The sequence below is a fragment of the Schistocerca piceifrons genome, chromosome X (assembly GCF_021461385.2).
Source record: "Schistocerca piceifrons isolate TAMUIC-IGC-003096 chromosome X, iqSchPice1.1, whole genome shotgun sequence".
In the NCBI taxonomy this organism is placed as follows: domain Eukaryota; kingdom Metazoa; phylum Arthropoda; class Insecta; order Orthoptera; family Acrididae; genus Schistocerca; species Schistocerca piceifrons.
This window is the reverse complement of record NC_060149.1, coordinates 489,556,146-489,575,241: the sequence shown is the minus strand read 5'-3', so window position 1 is coordinate 489,575,241 and position 19,096 is coordinate 489,556,146. Positions and strand designations below refer to the sequence as shown.

The window sequence follows — 19,096 nt, the reverse complement described above, 5'->3', positions numbered from 1 at the left end:
CGGCCGTCCTCAGTTTCGCCGGGACGCTCTGCTGCCAGGCGCTCCGCCGGCCTTTCGTTGGCAAATGATGCGGCCCCTTCTACACAACTAGGGACAGTGGCCGCAGCTGGCGACGAGTCGATGGAACCGGATCCTCCTCCCGTCGGTTGTAGCGTTGTTCTCTCGCAACCTGGACCTCCGCGGCCGTCGAGGTGACCAGCTCTTCCCCCATCTCGTTCCCCCTCTTTCTTGACTAGCGATGGCGTTGTTTCATTGGAACATAAGAGGTATTCGATCTAATCGGGAGGAATTACAACTGCTTCTCCGCCTGCACTGTCCGCTCGTCCTTGGTCTCCAGGAAACCAAGTTGCGCCCGACTGACCGTATTGCCTTTACCCACTATACCTCGGAGCGGTATGACCTCACCCCTGTGGACGGTATGCCAGCTCATGGTGGGGTCATGTTGCTCGTTCGGGACGATGTCTATTACCGTCCCATCCCATTGACCACCCCACTCCAAGCAATAGCTGTCCGCATTACTCATCTGCTTTTACTTTATCAGTTTGTACCAACTACACTCCAGTCATCTGTTGTTAGTCGGGCTGACATGATGCACCTGATCGTTCAGCTTCCCCCGCCGTTTTTATTGTTTGGCGACTTCAATGCCCATCATCCCCTTTGGGGCTCTCCTGCATCCTGTCAAAGAGGCTCCCTCTTGGCGGATGCCTTCAACCATCTCAATCTTGTCTGCCTCAATACCGGCGCCCCGACTTTCCTCTCGGACTCTACTCATACCTACTCCCACTTGGACCTCTCGATCTGTTCTACCACTCTTGCCTGTCGGTTCGAGTGGTATGTCCTTTCTGACACCTATTCGAGCGACCACTTCCCCTGTGTCGTTCGTCTCCTGCACCACACCCCATCCCCACGTCCTTCGAGCTGGAACATACTGAAAGCTGACGGGGGACTTCACTCTTCCCTGGCGACATTTCCGGACCACGATTTTCCCAGTTGTGACAGTCAGGTCGAATACCTCACGGCTGTTATCATCAATGCTGCCTAACGTTCCATTCCTCGTACTACTTCTTCTTCACGTCGCGTTTCCGTCCCCTGGTGGAACGAGGCTTGTAGGGACGCTATCCGTGCTCGACGACGTGCTTTACGCACCTTTCGCCGCCATCCTACATTGGCGAATTGTATTGAATACAAACGACTCCGAGCGCAATGCCGTAGAATCATCAAAGTCAGCAAAAAAGCTTGTTGGGCCTCTTTCACCAGCTCCTTTAACAGTTTTACTCCCTCTTCTGTCGCATAGTGTGGCCTGCGCCGGCTGTCGGGCATTAAGGCCCACTCCTCGGTACCTGGCCTGACCTCAGGTAATGAGGTCCTTGTTGATCCTGTGGCTGTCTCCAATGCCTTTGGCCGCTTTTTCGCGGAGGTTCAAGCTCCGCCCATTACCACCCTGCCTTCCTTCCCAGGAAAGAGGCAGAAGTGGCTCGGCGACCTTCCTTCCACTCGCTGAATTTGGAAACTTATAATGCCCCCTTTACTATGCGGGAACTCGAACGTGCGCTTGCACTGTCCCGATCCTCTGCTCCGGGGCCAGATGCCATTCACGTTCAGATGCTGGCACACCTTTCTCCGGCAGGCAAAAGCTTCCTTCTTCGTACCTACAATCGCGTCTGGACCGAAGGTCAAGTCCCCAGGCGTTGGCGTGAAGCCGTTGTTCCTATACCCAAACCCGGGAAGGATAGACACCTTCCTTCTAGTTACAGCACCATTTCTCTTACAAGCTGTCTGTGAGGTGATGGAGCGCATGGTTAATGCTCGGTTAGTTTGGATTCTTGAATCTCGACGACTACTTACTAATGTCCAATGCGGCTTTCGTCGCCGCCGCTCCGCTGTTGACCACCTTGTGACCTTGTCGACATTCATCATGAACAACTTTTTGCGAAGGCGCCAAACGGTGGCCGTGTTCTTCGACTTGGAGAAGGCTTATGATACCTGTTGGAGAGGAGGTATCCTCCGCACTATGCAGAAGTGGGGCCTACGCGGTCGCCTGCCCCTTTTGATTCCTTTTTAACGGATCGAAAGTTTAGGGTACGTGTGGGTTCCGTATTGTCCGAAGTCTTCCTCCAGGAGAATGGAGTGCCTCAGGGCTCCGTCTTGAGCGTAACCCTTTTTGCCATCGCGATAAATCCAATTATGGATTGCATTCCACCTAATGTCTCAGGCTCTCTCTTTGTCGATGACTTCGCGATCTACTGCAGTGCCCTGCGAACATGCCTGCTGGAGCGCTGCCTTCAGCGCTGTCTAGACAGCCTCTACTCGTGGAGCGTGGCAAATGGCTTCCAGTTCTCTGAGGAGAAAACGGTTTGTATCAACTTTTGGCGATATAAAGCGTTCCTTCCGCCATCCTTACATCTCGGTCCCGTTTTTCTCCCATTCGTGGACACAACTAAGTTGCTAGGGCTCACGTTGGATAGGAAACTGTGTTTCCCCCCAGGGGATCCACAACTCTTTTGTGGATACGTGCGTAGCGAGCACGGGGCCCCGAGCTAATGTGGCCTTCCTTCCTTTCCGGGCTGCATACCTTCCCTTTCCGCATCCTTCCCCATCCCCTGTCTTCACCCCCCCCCTCACCTCTGGCTCTTTCCTTCACTTTCTCCCCCTCTGGGAGTATGGTTTGCGCCTACGTCCGGAGACGGACGCTTGTAAATGTACCGCATTCTTCTTCTTCCTTGCTTGTATGTCTTCTTCCTCCCTTTGTCCTTCTCCTTTTCTTACCTCTTCTCTTTACCCTTTTCTCCGCTGCGGCGTTTGAGACCCCTTCTTCTTTCCTTTCCCTTTCTCTTTCTTCCTCCCTGTGCGTGTCTGAAGGCCGACCCACGCACTTCCATGCGTAGCCGGTGACGGGGTAACGCGTAATTCCCCGCCCCGGGTAGACAGGTAGGACACGTACGTACCCCCTGGTAAAGGCCAGGCCCAGGGAGGGGTGATTACCCGAGCTGATACCTTCCGAAAGTGCCGATTGGTCCCTCCGTCCGTTTGTCGGGAGGTGTGACCTGAGGTGTGAACAATCACCTAAGGCGGGAGTGCCCTCAGAGAGGGCCCCCACAAGGGAGGAGCGCGCCATCGGAGACGCCGGTAATCATGGGGGATTCTTCCGCAATGGTTTCCTCACCTTCCACTAAGTCTAGTCACAAACGTAAGCATACTGAGTCTCAGCCACAGACGATTCTTCCATCGTTGCCACAGTTCCTTGTTGTTTCTCGGTCTGATGAAGGTCACGACTTCTCCACGGTCAACCCTTTCATTATCCAGAAAGGAGTCGATGCAATAGCAGGTCCTGTAAAGTCTTGTTCCCGATTACGGAATGGCACCCTGTTGTTAGAAACACACAGTGCCCTCCAGTCACAAAAATTGCTGCGTACTACTCTGCTCCACACCTTCCCTGTCCGGGTGGAACCGCACCGTACCTTGAATTCCTCGCGTGGAGTCGTTTATACACGCTCCCTCGATGGATTGTCTGACGAAGAAATTCAGCACTATCTGTCTGACCAGGGCGTAACGGCAGTTCATAGAGTAATGAAACGGGTTGACACGAACATCATTCCCACCCGCACTGTCTTCTTGACATTTGACACAGTTCAACTCCCATCGAAAATCAAAGCAGGCTATGAGATAATTTCCGTTCGCCCTTACGTCCCAAACCCTACGCGTTGCTATCGATGTCAGCGGTTCAATCACACCAGCCAGTCCTGTTCCAATCCAGCCAAATGTGTTACGTGTGGCACGGATGCCCATGAGGGTGCTTGTCCACCTCCATCCCCTCGCTGCATCAACTGTATGGGTGACCACGCTGCTTCCTCTCGAGATTGCCCCGTTTTTAAGGATGAGAAGCTCATCCAGGAAATAAGGGTGAAGGAAAAGGTGTCGACCTTTGCTGCTCGAAAATTATTCGCCAGTCGCAAGCCCACCGTGCCTCAGACAGGAAAATACAGCACTGTCCTTGCTTCTCCTCGGCCAACAAAGGAGGCGGCCACGCAGACTTGCGACCTCACCTTTAGTACCACGGTCGTCAGATCGGCCAGCGCAAAGATCGCTCGTTCAACCTCACCACTTTCGCCTGCCCACTCTCTGGCTCACCCTTCGTCGGGTTCTGCTACATCTCGAGCCCAAAAGTCGGACGCCAAGTCTTCCAAAAAAGAGCATACTCGTGAAGAGTTTTTACGGACCGCAGCTTCACAACCATCGGTTCCTCCTTCCTCTAAACAACATTCTTCCAAGAAGGCTACAAAGAAACCCAGTTCCTCTCCTTCTCCGCCAAGGCGTGCCCCCTCTACAGCACCACCTGGCGGAAATCGCCCTCGGCCATCTTCTGTGTCGCCGAGGCGCACTGCTGGTGGCCGGTCAACCGGCCGATCGCTGGTGGCAGGGACTGATCCTGACCAACTTATGGATCAGGATCTTCTGCCTTCGGCTGAATGCCATTCCATGCTGTCGGTTGCTAGCTCCGAGCAGTCTTTGAGTTGACAGCAACTTTGGTCACATTCCTCCATTCTCCTTTCACCCCATGTCCATTATCCACTGGAATATCCGCGGCATTCGAGCCAATCGGGATGAATTGTCGGTCCTCTTACGCTCCTACTCGCCGGTCATCTTCTGTCTTCAGGAAACAAAGCTGCGTCCCCATGACCGCTTTGTTCTCCCTCATTTTCAGTCTGTCCGATATGATCTCCCCTCTGTTGAAGGCTCTCCAGCCCATGGAGGACTCATGATTCTTCTCCGTGATACTCTCCATTATCACCCAATCCCCTTAAACACTTCCTTCCAAGCTGTCGCCGTCCGTCTTTCACTTTCCGGATACACGTTCTCTCTTTGTACTGTATACATTCCATCGTCCACACCACTGGCACGAGCTGATCTCCTTCATCTTCTTGGTCAGCTTCCACCCCCCTATTTGCTGGTTGGGGACTTCAATGCCCACCACCCGCTTTGGGGATCTCCACACCCTTGTCCACGTGGCTCCGTATTGCTAGACGTCTTCCACCAAGCGGATCTAGTTTGCCTCAACACTGGGGTCCCCACATTTTTGTCTGCCTCCACGACAACCTTATCTCATTTGGACCTTGCGGTCGGTACTGTTCCGCTAGCTCGGCGCTTCGAATGGTTCGCCCTTGATGATACACACTCGAGTGACCACTTTCCATGTGTCCTCAGACTGCAGCCTCAACTGCCATATATGCGCCCGCGACGCTGGAAGTTTGCCCAAGCCGATTGGACACTTTTTTCGTCTCTCGCGACATTCGATGACCGTCGCTTTCCCAGCGTCGACGATGAGGTCACACACATTACCGACGTTATCCTTACAGCTGCGGAACGTTCAATACCACGCACCTCCGAATTGCCCCGGCGCCCCCCAGTTCCTTGGTGGAACGAGGCATGCCGTGACGCAATACGTGAGCGGCGACGTGCTCTTCGCATTTTCCGTCACCATCCTACTTTGGCCAACTGTATCCGCTATAAGCAGCTCCGTGCGCGATGCCGTCGCGTCATCCGCGATAGCAAGAAGGCAAGCTGGAAATTCTTTATTAGCTCATTTAACACCTTCACTCCCTCCTCGGCAGTTTGGAGTCGGCTTCGACGGTTCTCAGGCGCGCCTAGTTTCTCCCCGGTTTCTGGGCTCACTGTCGCGCATGATACCTTAGTGGACCCCGTCGCAATTTCTAACTCGTTGGGTCAGCACTTTGCTGAGATTTCGAGCTCTTCAAATTACCCGCCAGCGTTTCTCCCGAAGAAACGTGCAGCGGAAGTGCGACCTCTTGCTTTCTCCTCCCAAAATCACGAAAGCTACAATACTGTTTTCTCCATGCGGGAACTCCAACATGCCCTCTCATCTTCTCGCTCCTCCGCCCCAGGACCGGATGGTATCCATGTCCAAATGTTGCTGCATTTATCCACCCATAGTCTGCGTTACCTCCTTCGCCTTTATAATCGAATTTGGACCGGCAGCACCTTTCCCAGACGGTGGCGGGAAGCTATTGTCGTTCCCGTTCCGAAACCTGGAAAGGACAAACATCTCCCCTCTAGCTATCGCCCCATTTCTCTCACGAGTAGTGTCTGTAAGGTTTTGGAGCGTATGGTGAGTTACCGTTTAGCTTGGTGGCTGGAATCCCGCAGCCTTTTAACACCAGCCCAATGCGGATTTCGGAAGCATCGTTCTGCAGTTGACCGTCTTGTCGCTCTCTCCACTTATATCATGAACAATTTTCTCCGGCAACGCCAAACGGTAGCAATATTTTTTGATCTGGAGCGAGCATACGATACCTGTTGGAGGACAGGCATCCTCCGCACACTGTTCTCTTGGGGCTTTCGAGGCCGGCTGCCCCTTTTTCTTCGCGAATTTATGGCAGAGCGCACTTTTCGGGTACGGGTGAACACTACTCTCTCCCGTACTTTCTCCCAAGAAAACGGGGTACCCCAGGGATCCGTGCTGAGTGTTGTACTGTTTGCCATCGCCATAAATCCAATTATGGATTGTCTCCCTCCTGATGTCTCGGGCTCCCTCTTTGTGGACGATTTTGCGATCTACTACAGCTCTCAACGGACCAGCCTTCTTGAACGACGTCTTCAAGGATGTCTCGATCGCCTCCACTCGTGGAGCATCGAAACTGGCTTCCGTTTTTCACCCAGTAAGACCGTTTGTGTCAATTTTTGGCGACGTACGGAGTTTCTTCCGCCCTCCTTACATCTCGGTCCTGTCAACCTTCCGTTTTCAGGCGTCGCTAAATTCTTGGGTCTTATGTTTGACAGAAAACTATGCTGGTCCTCCCACGTTTCCTATCTTTCGGCTCGCTGTCTGCGATCACTTAACACCCTCCGTGTCCTGAATGGTACCTCCTGGGGAGCGGACCGAGTGGTCCTTCTCCGCCTCTATCGCGCCTTAGTGCGCTCGAAATTGGATTATGGAAGCATAGTCTACTCCTCTGCTCGGCCGTCTATTCTTCGGCGTCTCGACTCTATCCACCACCGTGGATTACGTTTAGTGTCTGGAGCTTTTTACACTAGCCCTGTGGAAAGCCTTTATGCTGAGACTGCTGAACCTCCGCTGTCCAATCGGCGAGCAGTCCTCCTGAGTCGTTATGCTAGCCGTCTGTCTTCCATGCCTGCTAATCCAGCCCACGACCTTTTTTTCGACGCCTCCTTTGATGTAGGGTATGCAGGCCGCCCCTCCTCCCTACTACCCCCGGGAGTCCGCTTCCGTCAACTGCTCCATTCTCTTTCCTTCCGCTTTCCTAAAACCTTCCTGACCACTTGGGGTACAGCACCGCCTTGGCTCCGTCCCCGGATCTGCCTGCTCCGTGACCTTTGTCAATTTCCCAAAGATGGTACCCCTACACTTGTTTATCGTCGGGCATTTGCTGCTCTATGTGCAGAAATGACGGACGCCACATTTATTTACACCGACGGCTCGAAAACATCGTTAGGTGTAGGGAGTGCCTATATTGTTGGCGACACCCCAAATCGCTTTCGGCTTCCCGGCCAGTATTCGGTTTATACTGCGGAGCTTTACGCTGTTCTCCAGGCTGTCCACTACATCCGCCGCCATCAGCGGATACAGTACGTTATCTGCTCAGATTCTCTCAGCTCTCTCCTCAGTCTCCAAACTCTTTACCCTGTGCACCCTCTGGTCCACAGGATTCAGGACTGTCTGCGCTTGCTTCACCTGAGGGGCGTCTCGGTGGCGTTCCTCTGGCTCCCGGGACACGCTGGTATCTGTGGGAATGAGGCGGCCGATGTAGCGGCCAAGGCCGCAGTCTCTCTTCCTCGGCCAGCTATTCAGTCGCTTCCCTTCACCGATCTTCGGAACGATTTATGTCGCCATGTTGCTCAATTATGGCATGCCCATTGGTCGGCACTTTCCTGTAATAAATTGCGGGAAGTGAAAGCCCTTCCTTGCGCTTGGACCTCTTCCTCCCGAACGCGTCGTCGGGAGGAGGTAATTTTAGCTAGACTCCGGATAGGGCACTGTCGTTTTAGCCATCGACATCTTTTAAGCGGCGATCCTCCCCCACTCTGTCCCCACTGCTCTCAGCTGTGGACGGTAAGACACCTTTTAATTGAATGCCCCTATTTTAATCCGTTACGCTCCCGTCTACAGCTATCGCCTGATCTATCGTCGATTTTAGCAGATGACACGCGCTCCGCCGACCGCGTTCTCCAGTTTATTAGTGACAGTGAAATGACGTCAGTCATTTGAAGCTTTTTTTGGGGACAATCACCCCCTTTCTGTAGTGGATTTTTAAGCAGTCTTCTATTTTTAGTTTCTCCAATTTTCTGACTTTGTTCCCCTTGCTGCTGGTTTTAAATTTCGGTTTCTTACTGTCTTAAGTCACGGGCTGGGCGCTAATGACCATAGAAGTTTTGCGCCCTAAAACCACAAAAAACCAAAAAAAACCAGGAAACTGTGTTGGTCTCCACATGTCCCTTATTTGGCGGCCCGTTGTACACGTTCCCTTAGTGGTTCATCTTGGGGAGCGGATCGCACTGTCCTGCTTCGCTTGTATCGGTCCATAGTCCGATCGAAGCTGGATTATGGGAGCTTCGTCTACTCGTCCGCTCGGCCATCCCTATTACGCCGGCTCAACTCCATCCACCATCGAGGGATACGTCTTGTGACGGGAGCCTTCTACACTAGTCCTGTGGAGAGTCTTTATGCTGAAGCTGCAGAGTTACCATTGACCTACCGGCGCGACGTCCTGCTGTGTCGGTATGCCTGCCGGCTGTTGTCTATGCCCGACCACCCCTCTTACCAGTCCTTCTTCGCCGATTCTCTCGACCGTCAGTACGGGTTGTATGTGTCTGCCCTGCTGCCCCCCGGAGTCCGCTTCCGTCGCCTGCTTCGACAATTGGATTTTGCCCTCCCTACCACCTTCAGAGAGCGTGAGAGCCCGACACCACCTTGGCTCCAGGCTCCGGTTCATATTTATCTCGACCTCAGCTCACTCCCGAAGGAGGGTACTCCGGCTGCAGTGTATTGCTCACGGTTTGTCGAACTTCGTGCTCGCCTTGCCGGTCACACCTTTATTTACACCGATGGCTCCAAAACTGACGATGGTGACGGCTGTGCCTTTGTCGTCGGGGCCGCCACCTTTAAATACCGGCTCCTCGACCAATGTTCCAGCTTTACGGCCGAGCTTTTTGCTCTCCATCAGGCCGTTCAGTATGCCCGCCGCCACCGCCATTCATCGTACGTACTCTGCTCTGACTCACTCGGTGCTCTTCAGAGCCTTGGAGCTCCCTATCCGGTCCATCCCTTGATTCAACGGATACAGCAGTCCCTCCATTCTTTCGCTGATAATGGTTCTCCTGTCAGCTTTCTGTGGGTTCCCGGACATGTAGGAGTGCCTGGGAATGAGGCTGCGGATGCTGCAGCCAAGGCTGCAGTCCTCCTGCCCCGGCCAGCCTCCCATTGTGTCCCATCATCTGACGTTCGTGGGGATGTATGTAAAAGGCTTGTGTCGTTGTGGTGGGATGCTTGGTCATCCCTCCAAGGAAACAAGCTCCGGGCAGTAAAACCGCTCCCAACTGCTTGGACAACATCCTCCCGACCATCTCGGCGCGAGGAGGTCCTTCTGACCAGGTTGCGGATGGGCATTGCCGGTTTAGCTACCGCTACCTGCTCTCCGGTGACCCAGCCCCGCAGTGCCCTTGTGGTCAGGCATTAACAGTGTGCCATGTTTTATTGTGTCCCCGTTTCAGTCAATTTTGTGTTGTCCTGTCCCTGCCATCTACTTTACCGGATGTTTTAGCTGATGACGCTCGAGCAGCTGCTCGTATTCTGCGTTTTATAACTTTAACTGGCTTGTCCAAAGACATTTAACCTTTTTACTTACTTTATCGGCATCTTTGTCAGGTCCTTCTGGTGTCCCCCCATCCCCTTGAGTTGTAACAGATTCCATGTGCTCTAACAAAAGTGACTGGGCGCTAATGACCTCAGCAGTTGAGCGCCCTTAAACCCAACCAAAAAAAAACCCCTGTGGGTCTGGGGGTTAGAATAGGCCCGAGGTATTCCTGCCTGTCGTAAGAGACGACTAAAAGGAGTCCCTCTCCCTCAATGGGGTAGTTAGCGCCTGCGTCCGGAGATAGACGGTTCCACGACCTATATTTGTGGTCATTTTGGTTTTTCACTTCTCGTTTCTTCCTTGCTTTGGTTGGTCCCTTTATTTGTTGTTCTCCATCTCACTGTCTTCCTTACTCTTTGCCTTGCCTTCTTCTCCTTGCCTCCGCATCGGCGTTTGAGACAGTCTGTCCTCTCTCACTTGTTTTTCCTATTCTTCCTTCCTCCCTGTGCGCTCCTGAAGGCCGACCCACGCGTTCGCACGCGTACCCGGTGACGGGGTAACGCGTAATTCACCGCCCTGGCTAGACAAGTAAGGAACATACCTACCCCCTGGTAAAGGCCGGGCCCAGGGAGGGGTGATTACCTGAGCTGATACCTTCTGACCATTCCAATTGATCCCTCAGTCTGTTTCTTGGGAGGTGTGACCTGAGGTGTAAACATTCACCTAAGGTGGGAGTGCCCTCCGAGAGGGTCCCCACAAGAAAGGAGCGCGCCATCGGAGACGCTAGCAATCATGGGGGATTCCTTTGCAATGGATTTCTCTTCCTCTCTCTCGACTTCTGCCCATAAACGGAAACTTGACCAGCCACCAGTGACAAAAGTACTACCGCCTGCCCCACAGTTACTCGTAGTTTCTCGATCTGAGGACGGAAAGGATTTTCCCTCTGTCAACCCTTTCGTTATCCAGAAGGGCGTAGATGCCATAGCCGGATCTGTCAAATCTTGTACCAGGTTGCGTAACGGTACCTTATTACTAGAAACTGAACGCCTTTCAGGCACAAAAACTGCTTTGGGCCACACTCCTGTACACGTTCCCTGTCCGGGTGGAGGCTCACCGCACTTTGAATTCGTCTCGTGGTGTGGTCTATACTCGATCCCTCGACGGATTGACTGACGAGGAGATTGTCTTTCCTCGCTGAGCAGGGCGTGACGGCTGTCCATAGGGTCATGAAAAAGGTCAACAATGACCTTGTACCGACCCGGACACTTCTTGACCTTTGATAGTGTTCAGCTGCCGTCGCGCATCAAAGCGGGCTGCGGGGTTATTTCTGTTGGCCCCTATGTCCCGACACCTACGCGCTGCTACCAGTGTCAGCGTTTTAATCACACTCGCCAGTCTTGTCCCAATGCGGCTAAATGTCACTTGGGGCAGGGATGCCCATGAGGGTGGCAGTCGACCTCCGACCCCTCGTTGTGTGAACTGTTAAGGTGACTATGCAGAGTCCTCCCGCGACTGTCCCATCTACAAGGAAGAACGCTGTATCCAAGAAATTCGGGTCAAAGAGAAAGTGTCCACCTCGGCTGCTCGCAAGCTATTGGCTAGTAGGAAGCCCACGCTGCTCCCAGCGGGGAAATACAGTACTGTCCTCGCCTCTACGCGGACTACCAGGGAGGTGGCGACGCAGACGTGAAATCTGACCTTCAGCACCACGGTCGTCCGCTCGGCCAGTGCTAAGATCGCCCGGTCGACGTCTCCTCTTCCTCCCGTCACTCCTCAGACACCAGCACCTTCATCAGCTATTGCCAAGACGAAGACCCAGAAATCAGACGCACGGGCCTTCAAGAAGGAACTGTCCCGTGCAGACTTGTTACGTACCTTGAACTCACAGCCATCGACTAGTACTTCCACAAAACGACCTTCCAAGAATGCTCATAGGAAGCACAGTTCTCCTTCTCCGCCACGGCGCATTTCTCCTGCGCCACCCAGCGGTTGCCGCCTAAGGTCGTCATCAGTTTCGCCTGGTCGCACCGCTGGTAGCCGAACATGTGGCCGTTCGTATGCAGAGGAAGCACCCCTCCCAGCCACCTTAACAAGATATGTTCATCGGCCGTAGAACCAATGGACGATGACTGTCCGCCTACTGATAGCGGCGGCAGTGCTCGCTCGAAGCCAGGCCCTCAGCGGCCTTCTAGGTGACCCTTTCTTTCATCTTCCTTTTCTTCTCACGATGACACTTATTCACTGGAATATTCGCAGCATTCGCTCCAACCGAGAGGACTTGAAGTTGCTGCTTCGCTTGAACCGTCCGCTCGTCGTAGCCCTCCAGGAAACGAAGCTACACCCATGCGATCACATTGCCTTGGCACACTACACTTCTGTGCGTTTTGACTTACCCCCTGTGGTAGGTATTCCGGCTCATGGAGGGGTTATGTTGCCGATCCCATCACATTGCACACCGGCCTGCAGGTAGTTGCCATCTGAATTACTATCCCCACTTTTACATTTTCCATTTGTACTGTTTACACTACATCGTCGTCTGCCGTTACCAGGGCAGACATGATGCAAATTATTGCTCAGCTACCTGCACCATTTTTGTTAACTGGAGACTTCAATGCCCACCATCCCCTTTGGAGCTCTCCAGCATCCTGCCAGAAGGGCTCCCTGTTAGCAGACCTTTTTAACCAGCTCAATCTTGTCTGCCTCAATACTGGCGCCCCTACTTTTCTTTCGGACACATCTCACACCTATTCCCATTTAGACCTCTATATGTACTACCCAACTTGCACGCCAGTTTGAGTGGTATGCACTCTGATACATATTCGAGCGATCACTTCCCTTGTGTTATCTATCTCCTGCATCATACGCCCTCTCCGTGCTCAACTAGTTGGAACATCTCCAAAGCAGACTGGGGGGTCTTCTCTTCCAGGGCGACCTTTCAGGATCAAACCTTCACAAGCTGAGATACTCACGTCGCACACCTCACGGAAATCATTCTCACTGCTGCTGAATATTGCATCCCTCACACTACTTCTTCTCCACGTCGCGTATCGGTCCCTTGGTGGACTGTAGCATGTGGAGAGGCTTTACGTGGTCGTCGATGTGCTTTACGCACCTTTAAACGCCACCCTACAGTGGCGCATTGTATCAATTATAAACGATTACGTGCGCAGTGTCGTCGTATTATTAAAGAAAGAAAGCAAGCTGGGCTGCTTTCACAAGCACCTTCAACAGTTCTACTTTCTGTTGTCTGGGGTAGCCTTCGCCGGCTATCTGGCGCTAAGGTCCACTCACCAGTTCCTGGCTTGATGATCGCGAATGACGTCTTAGTGGCCCCTGAGGATTTCTCCAATGCCTTCGGCTGCTTTTTCGCAGAGGTTTCGAGCTCCGCTCATTACCACCCTGCCTTCCTCCCCCGAAAACGGGCAGAGGAGGCTAGGCCACCTAACTTCCGCTCCTCGAATGGTGAGTTATAATGCCCCATTCACCATGCGGGAACTCGAAAACGCACTTGGCCGATCACGGTCCTCCGCTCCAGGGCCTGATTCCATTCATATTCAGATGCTGAAGAACCTTCCTCCTGCGGGTAAAGGTTTTCTTCTTCGTACTTATAATCGCATCTGGATTGAGGGACATGTTCCCGCATGCTGGCGCGAGTCTATTGTACCGACTCCTAAGCTGGGGAAGGACAAGTACTTGCCTTCCAGTTATCGACCCATCTCGCTTACCAGCTGTGTCTGTAAAGTGATGGAGCGAATGGTTAACTCTTGTTTGGCTTGGCTGCTCGAATCTCGACGCCTCCTTACGAATATACAATGTGGATTTCGTAGGCGCCGCTCTGCTGTTGACCATCTGGTTACCTTGTCGACCTTCATTATGAACAAGTTTTTGCGGAAGCGCCAGACCGCGGCTGTGTTCTATGATTTGGAGAACGCTTATGACACCTGTTGGAGGGCGGGCATTCTCCGCACCATGCATACATGGGCACTTCGTGTTCGCCTCCCTCTTTTTATTCGTTCCTTTCTAACGGATCGACAGTTCAGGGTACGTGTGGGTTCTGTCCTGTCGGACACCTTTCGCCAGGAGAATGGGGTGCCACAGGGCTCAGTTTTGAGCGTCGCTCTTTTCGCCATAGCGATCAATCCAATAATGGATTGCCTCCCAGCTGATGTATCAGGCTCCCTTTTCGTGGAGGATTTTACCATTTATTGCAGCGCGCAGCGTACATGTTTCCTGGAGCGCTGTCTTCAACGTTCTCTTCACCATCTTTACTCCTGGAGTGTCGCCAATGGCTTCCGTTTTTCTGCCGAGATGATGTTCCGTATTAACTTCTGGCGCTACAAAGAGTTTCTCCCACCGTCCTTACGACTCGGTCCCGTTGCTCTCCCATTCGTGGAGAAAACAAAATTTTTAGGTCTTACATTTGACAGGAAACTTAGCTGGTCTCCACATGTCTTATTTGGCTGCCCGTTGTACCCGTTCATTAAATGTCCTCAGTGTTCTCAGTGGTATGTCGTGGGGAGCGGATCGAACCGTCCTACTTCGTCTATATCGGTCGATCGTCCGCTCCAAGCTGGATTATGGGAGCTTCGTATACTCCTCTGCACGGCCGTCCATCTTACGCCACCTCAACTCCATACAACATTGGGGTTTACATCTTGTGATCGGAGCGTTTTATAGTAGTTCCGTCGAGAGTCTTCATGCTGAAGCCGGTGAATTGCCACTCACCTACCGGCGCGATATACTGCTTTGTCGGTATGCCTGTCGGCTACTGTCAATGCCCGACCACCAGTCTTATCGTTCCTTTTTTGATGACTCTCTCGACAGTCAATAAGGGTTGTATGTCTGCCCTGCTACCCCCTGGAGTTCGCTTTCGTCGCCTCCTTAAACACCTTGATTTTTCACTCCCTGCAGCCTTTCGAGTGGGCGAGAGCCACACGCCACCTTGGCTCCAGGCTCATGTTCGTGTTCACCTTGACCTCAGTTGGCTCCCAAAGGAGGTTACACCCGGTTCGGTATACCACTTCCGTTTTGTCGAGCTTCGTTCGAAGCTCATTAATAAGACCTTCATTTATTCAGATGGCTCTAAGACCAATGACGGGGTCGGGTGTTCCTTTATTGTCGGGGCACAAAGTTTCAAGTACCGGCTCCATGGCCATTGTTCGGTCTTCACAGCTGAGCTCTTTGCCCTCTACCAGGCTGTTCTTTACATCTGCCACCACCGACATTCTGCTCATGTAACCTGCTCCGATTCCCTGAGCGAAATCTACAGCCTCAGTGATCCGTATCCGGTTCACCCTTTCGTGCACCGGATCCAATGCTCACTTCAGCAGCTGGTGGAAGACGGTTCTCCAGTTAGCTTTGTGGGTTCCTGGCCATGTCGGTATCCCTGTGAACGAAGCTGCAGATGCCGCGGCCAAGGCTGCGGTCCTCCAGCCTCGGACAGCTTCTTGTTGTGTCTCTTCATCAGATCGTAGCAGGGTCATTTGTCGGCGCATTTTATCGCTTTGGCATGCCGATTGGGCTGCACTTACGGACAACAAGCTTCGGGACTTGAAACCTCTTCCCGCGGCTTGGACGTCCTCCTCACGCCCCTCTCGGCGGGAGGAGGTAGTTTTGGCCCGGTTACGAATTGGACACTGCCGGTTCAGCCATCGCCATCTGCTGACGGCTGCGCCGGCGCCGTTCTGCCCATGTGGGCACTTGCTGATGGTCTGCCACATTTTAACGTCCTTTCCGGATTTTACTCCACTGCGTCTTGATCTTGGCCTGCCATGTACTCTCGATGCCATTTTAGCAGATGACCCACGAGCAGCTGCTCGCGTTCATTTTATCAAATTGACCAACCTGTCTAAGGACATGTAATTAAGCTGTTTTTTTTAATCCTATGCCTGTCGATCTTTTATCGTGTTTTCCCTTTTAGTTGCTGTTGTAAACTTGTGCCTCGCGGTGCATTCCTAATGTAGTCTGGGTGCTAATGACCGTTGAAGTTGTGCGCCATAAAACCACAAAAAAAAGAAAAAAAAACACTTCGCTCTCTCCAAGGTTGCCATCGGCAGTCCACCCTCCCAGGCCTTCACCTCCCAGATGGCATTTGTACGGACCCATTAGTTCTTGCAGAACATATTGCGACCCATTTTGCAGTGGCATCAGCGTCGGCCTCCTATCCAGCTGCTTTCTTTCATCAAACAGTGGGCTGAAGCTAACAGCTTACATTTCACCACTTGAGTCAGAATCTTTCAACGAACCTTTTACTGAATGGGAATTGCTTTCTGCTCTATCTTCTTCTCATGATACGGTTCCTGGCGCAGATTCCGTTCATATCCAACTGCTTCAACATCTCAGTGCTCCACAACGGCACCATCTTCTTCGGGTGTTTAACCGTATCTGGCTCCAGGGTGACTTCCCTTCTCAGTTGAGGGATAGCATTGTGGTTCCTGTCCTTAAGCCTGGTCAGAACCCCCTATCTGTTGACAGCTATCGGCCAATTAGTATGACCAATGTTGGTTGTAAGTTACTTGAACGGATGATAGCCCGTCGGCTCAATTGGGTCCTCGAATCTCGGGATCTATTGTCCCCTTACCAGTGTGGCTTTCGAGAGGGACGGTCTCCAATCGATCATTGACTTCGCTTGGAATCCGCAGTTTGGCGGGCTTTTTCCCAGGTCCGCTATTTGGTTGCAGTGTTTTTTGACCTTCGCAGGGCCTATGACACGGCCTGGCGCCATCACATCTTACTTACCCTTCATCAGTGGGGTCTTCGGGCCCACTCCCGATTTTTATCCGCCAGTTCCTGATCAATCGGTCATTCAGAGTTCAAGTTGGTACTTTTTTAGTTCTCCACAGACCCAGGAGACGGGCGTCCCACAGGGTTCTGTCATGAGTGTCCTTTCCCTCATTGCTATCGATGGGCTTGTGGCCTCTGTCGGTCCCTTATTCGCCCCTGCCCTGTATGTGGATGATTTCTGCATTTGGGTTAGTTCCTCCTCGATGGCATCTGCAGAACGGCTGCTCCATGGAGCTATACGGCATGCCTCTGCATGGACTTCTCACACAGGTTTCAATTCTCTCCTTCAAAATCGCGGGTGGTCCACTTCTGTCGCCGTACTACGATCCACCCTGATCCAGAGTTCTATCTCGATGCACAATTGCCTGGGGTCCCACAGTTTCGTTTCCTGGGTCTTCTTTTCGACAACAATCTCACTTGTCTGCACCATAGCAGACTCCTGAAGGTAGGATGTTTCCGTAAACTCAATGTCCTTCGCTTCCTTGCCCACTCCTCTTAAGGTGTTGACCGTTCCCTCCTTTTCCGTCATTATCGTGCCCTAGTTCTGTGTCGCTTGGACTATGGTTGTCAAGTTTATGGTTCAGCTGCTCCTTCTGCACTGCACGTGCTGGATCCAGTCCACCATCGTGGTATCCGTTTGGCCATTGGTGCCTTCCCTACTAGCCCTGTTCATAGTCTCCTGGTTGAAGCTGGAATCCCTCCTTCCTGTTGGGTGGTCCCAGCTTCTGGTGTCTTATGCACTCACTATCCGTTCCTCTCCCACTCATCCTTCCTATTCTATCCTGTTCCCAGACCATGGACGTCGCCCACCCGACTCCCGCCCTCGGCCGGGTTTACCGGTTGGGCTGCGCCTTGCGTCTCTTTGCCGTGATTTTCAGCTTCCTTCTTTGTCCTGTCTTCCTCGCTCCCTCCCCTCCACCCCTCCTTGGTTAGTTCCTCGGCCTCGAATTCGGGTGGATCTCCGCTGAGGTCCGAAAGATTCCATACCCCCGGTGGTGTTCCGTTGCTTTTTCCACCAAATTTTATGGTAGTTTCGGGATGCTGTTGTTTTTTACACTGATGGCTCTAAATCTGCTGATCATGTTGGGTATACCTTCACGTCCTCTTTTGGAACGGAAAGTCATCTGCTGCCACCTACATGTGGGGTGTTTACTGCGGAATTGATGGCAATTTCCTAAGCCCTTACCTTTATTAAACAGTCCCAACACAACCGCGTTTTGTTATGCACGGACTCGATGAGTGGCCTTCTTGCTATTGACCGGTGTTTTTCGCGCCATCCCTTGGTCTCTGCCATCCATGACCATCTCGCTGATATTCACTGTGCTACTTGTTCCATTGACTTCCTTTGGGTCCCTGGCCATGTGGGTATCCTGGGTAATGAGCTCGCTGATCGATTGGCTGGGGAGCAGTTACTTACCCCCCCGTTCTCTGTAGCCCCTTCTACAGCGGATTTACGGCTTCACATCAAACCCCACTTCGCACAGTCATGGGCCAATCCTTGGGAGGCTACTCCCCTGTCTAATAAACTTCGTGCAATTGACACCAGGCCCGTGGTGTTCTTCCTTTCGCCTCTCCCGAAAGGACTCGACCACACTGTGTCGTCTCCGCATTAACCATACCAGGCTGACCCATGGTCTTCTTTTGCGTGATGAGCCACCCCCACTATGTGGTTGTGGAGCCTTCCAGTCAGTAGCCCACATTTTGGTTGAATGCCCCCCTTCTTTTGACTCTGCGTGCTAAGTACAGACTCACCCACACTTTACCTTTGATGTTGGCAGACTATTCCCAGATGGTCTCTCTGGTTCTCGGTTTCCTCCGGGAAAGTGGTTTTTATTCTCTGTTTTAAGGTTTTTAATCTCTCTCTGGTGTTGGGGCAGGGTGATGAGTGTTTGGGTGTCTCCCACTGTAAGCAGTGTTTGGAGATTCCTGATTCACCTCCCTGACTGAAATCCTCTTTTCTTTTCCTTTCTCTGTTTTTACCTTTTTTTTAAGGCTTGGTTAGTCTTCCTATTCCCATACGTACTTCCTACATTATAGCAGTTGTACCTTTTAAGTCACAGGTGGTCTTGCCTATGCTGCTTTAGCGTAGTGTTGGGTTCGTTCTCTTGCCGACTTCCCTCATTTTGGTTTTTTACCAATGACAATTTGACTGCCCTCTTACGTTTTTCCCTTTTTCCGTTTTATTGTTCTGACTTTACTGAGATGTCCCATTAGCGGAATGGAGCATATTTGAAACAAGGGACTGATGACCTTGCTGTTTGGTCCCTTAAACCTCAAACAACCAGCCAACCAACCAGAATCTCTGTGCCCTGCAGAGCCTGTGTGCTCTACATAGTGAATCTCTTAGCGTATAAGGTCCAAGGAAGCTTCATCTTCTCTACTCTTGAGGGAACCACCGTGATGTCTATGTGGGTTCCTGGAAAAGTCAGTCTCACGGGAAACAAGGCTACTGACGCTGCTGCCAAGTCTGCAGTCCACCTACCTCG

General features: G+C 52.4%; 1 protein-coding gene across 1 annotated transcript in view; it reads right to left on the bottom strand.

Moving 5' to 3' along the window:
- LOC124722446 (micronuclear linker histone polyprotein-like) overlaps window positions 1-9,944 on the bottom strand; it is an 82,594-nt gene extending 72,650 nt beyond the window's left edge. Inside the window, exon 1 of the mRNA XM_047247607.1 lies at window positions 9,879-9,944. Within this exon, the coding sequence (XP_047103563.1) occupies window positions 9,879-9,944 (66 nt within the window). The remainder of the gene's footprint in view (window positions 1-9,878) is intronic.
- Window positions 9,945-19,096: the final 9,152 nt, after the last annotated feature.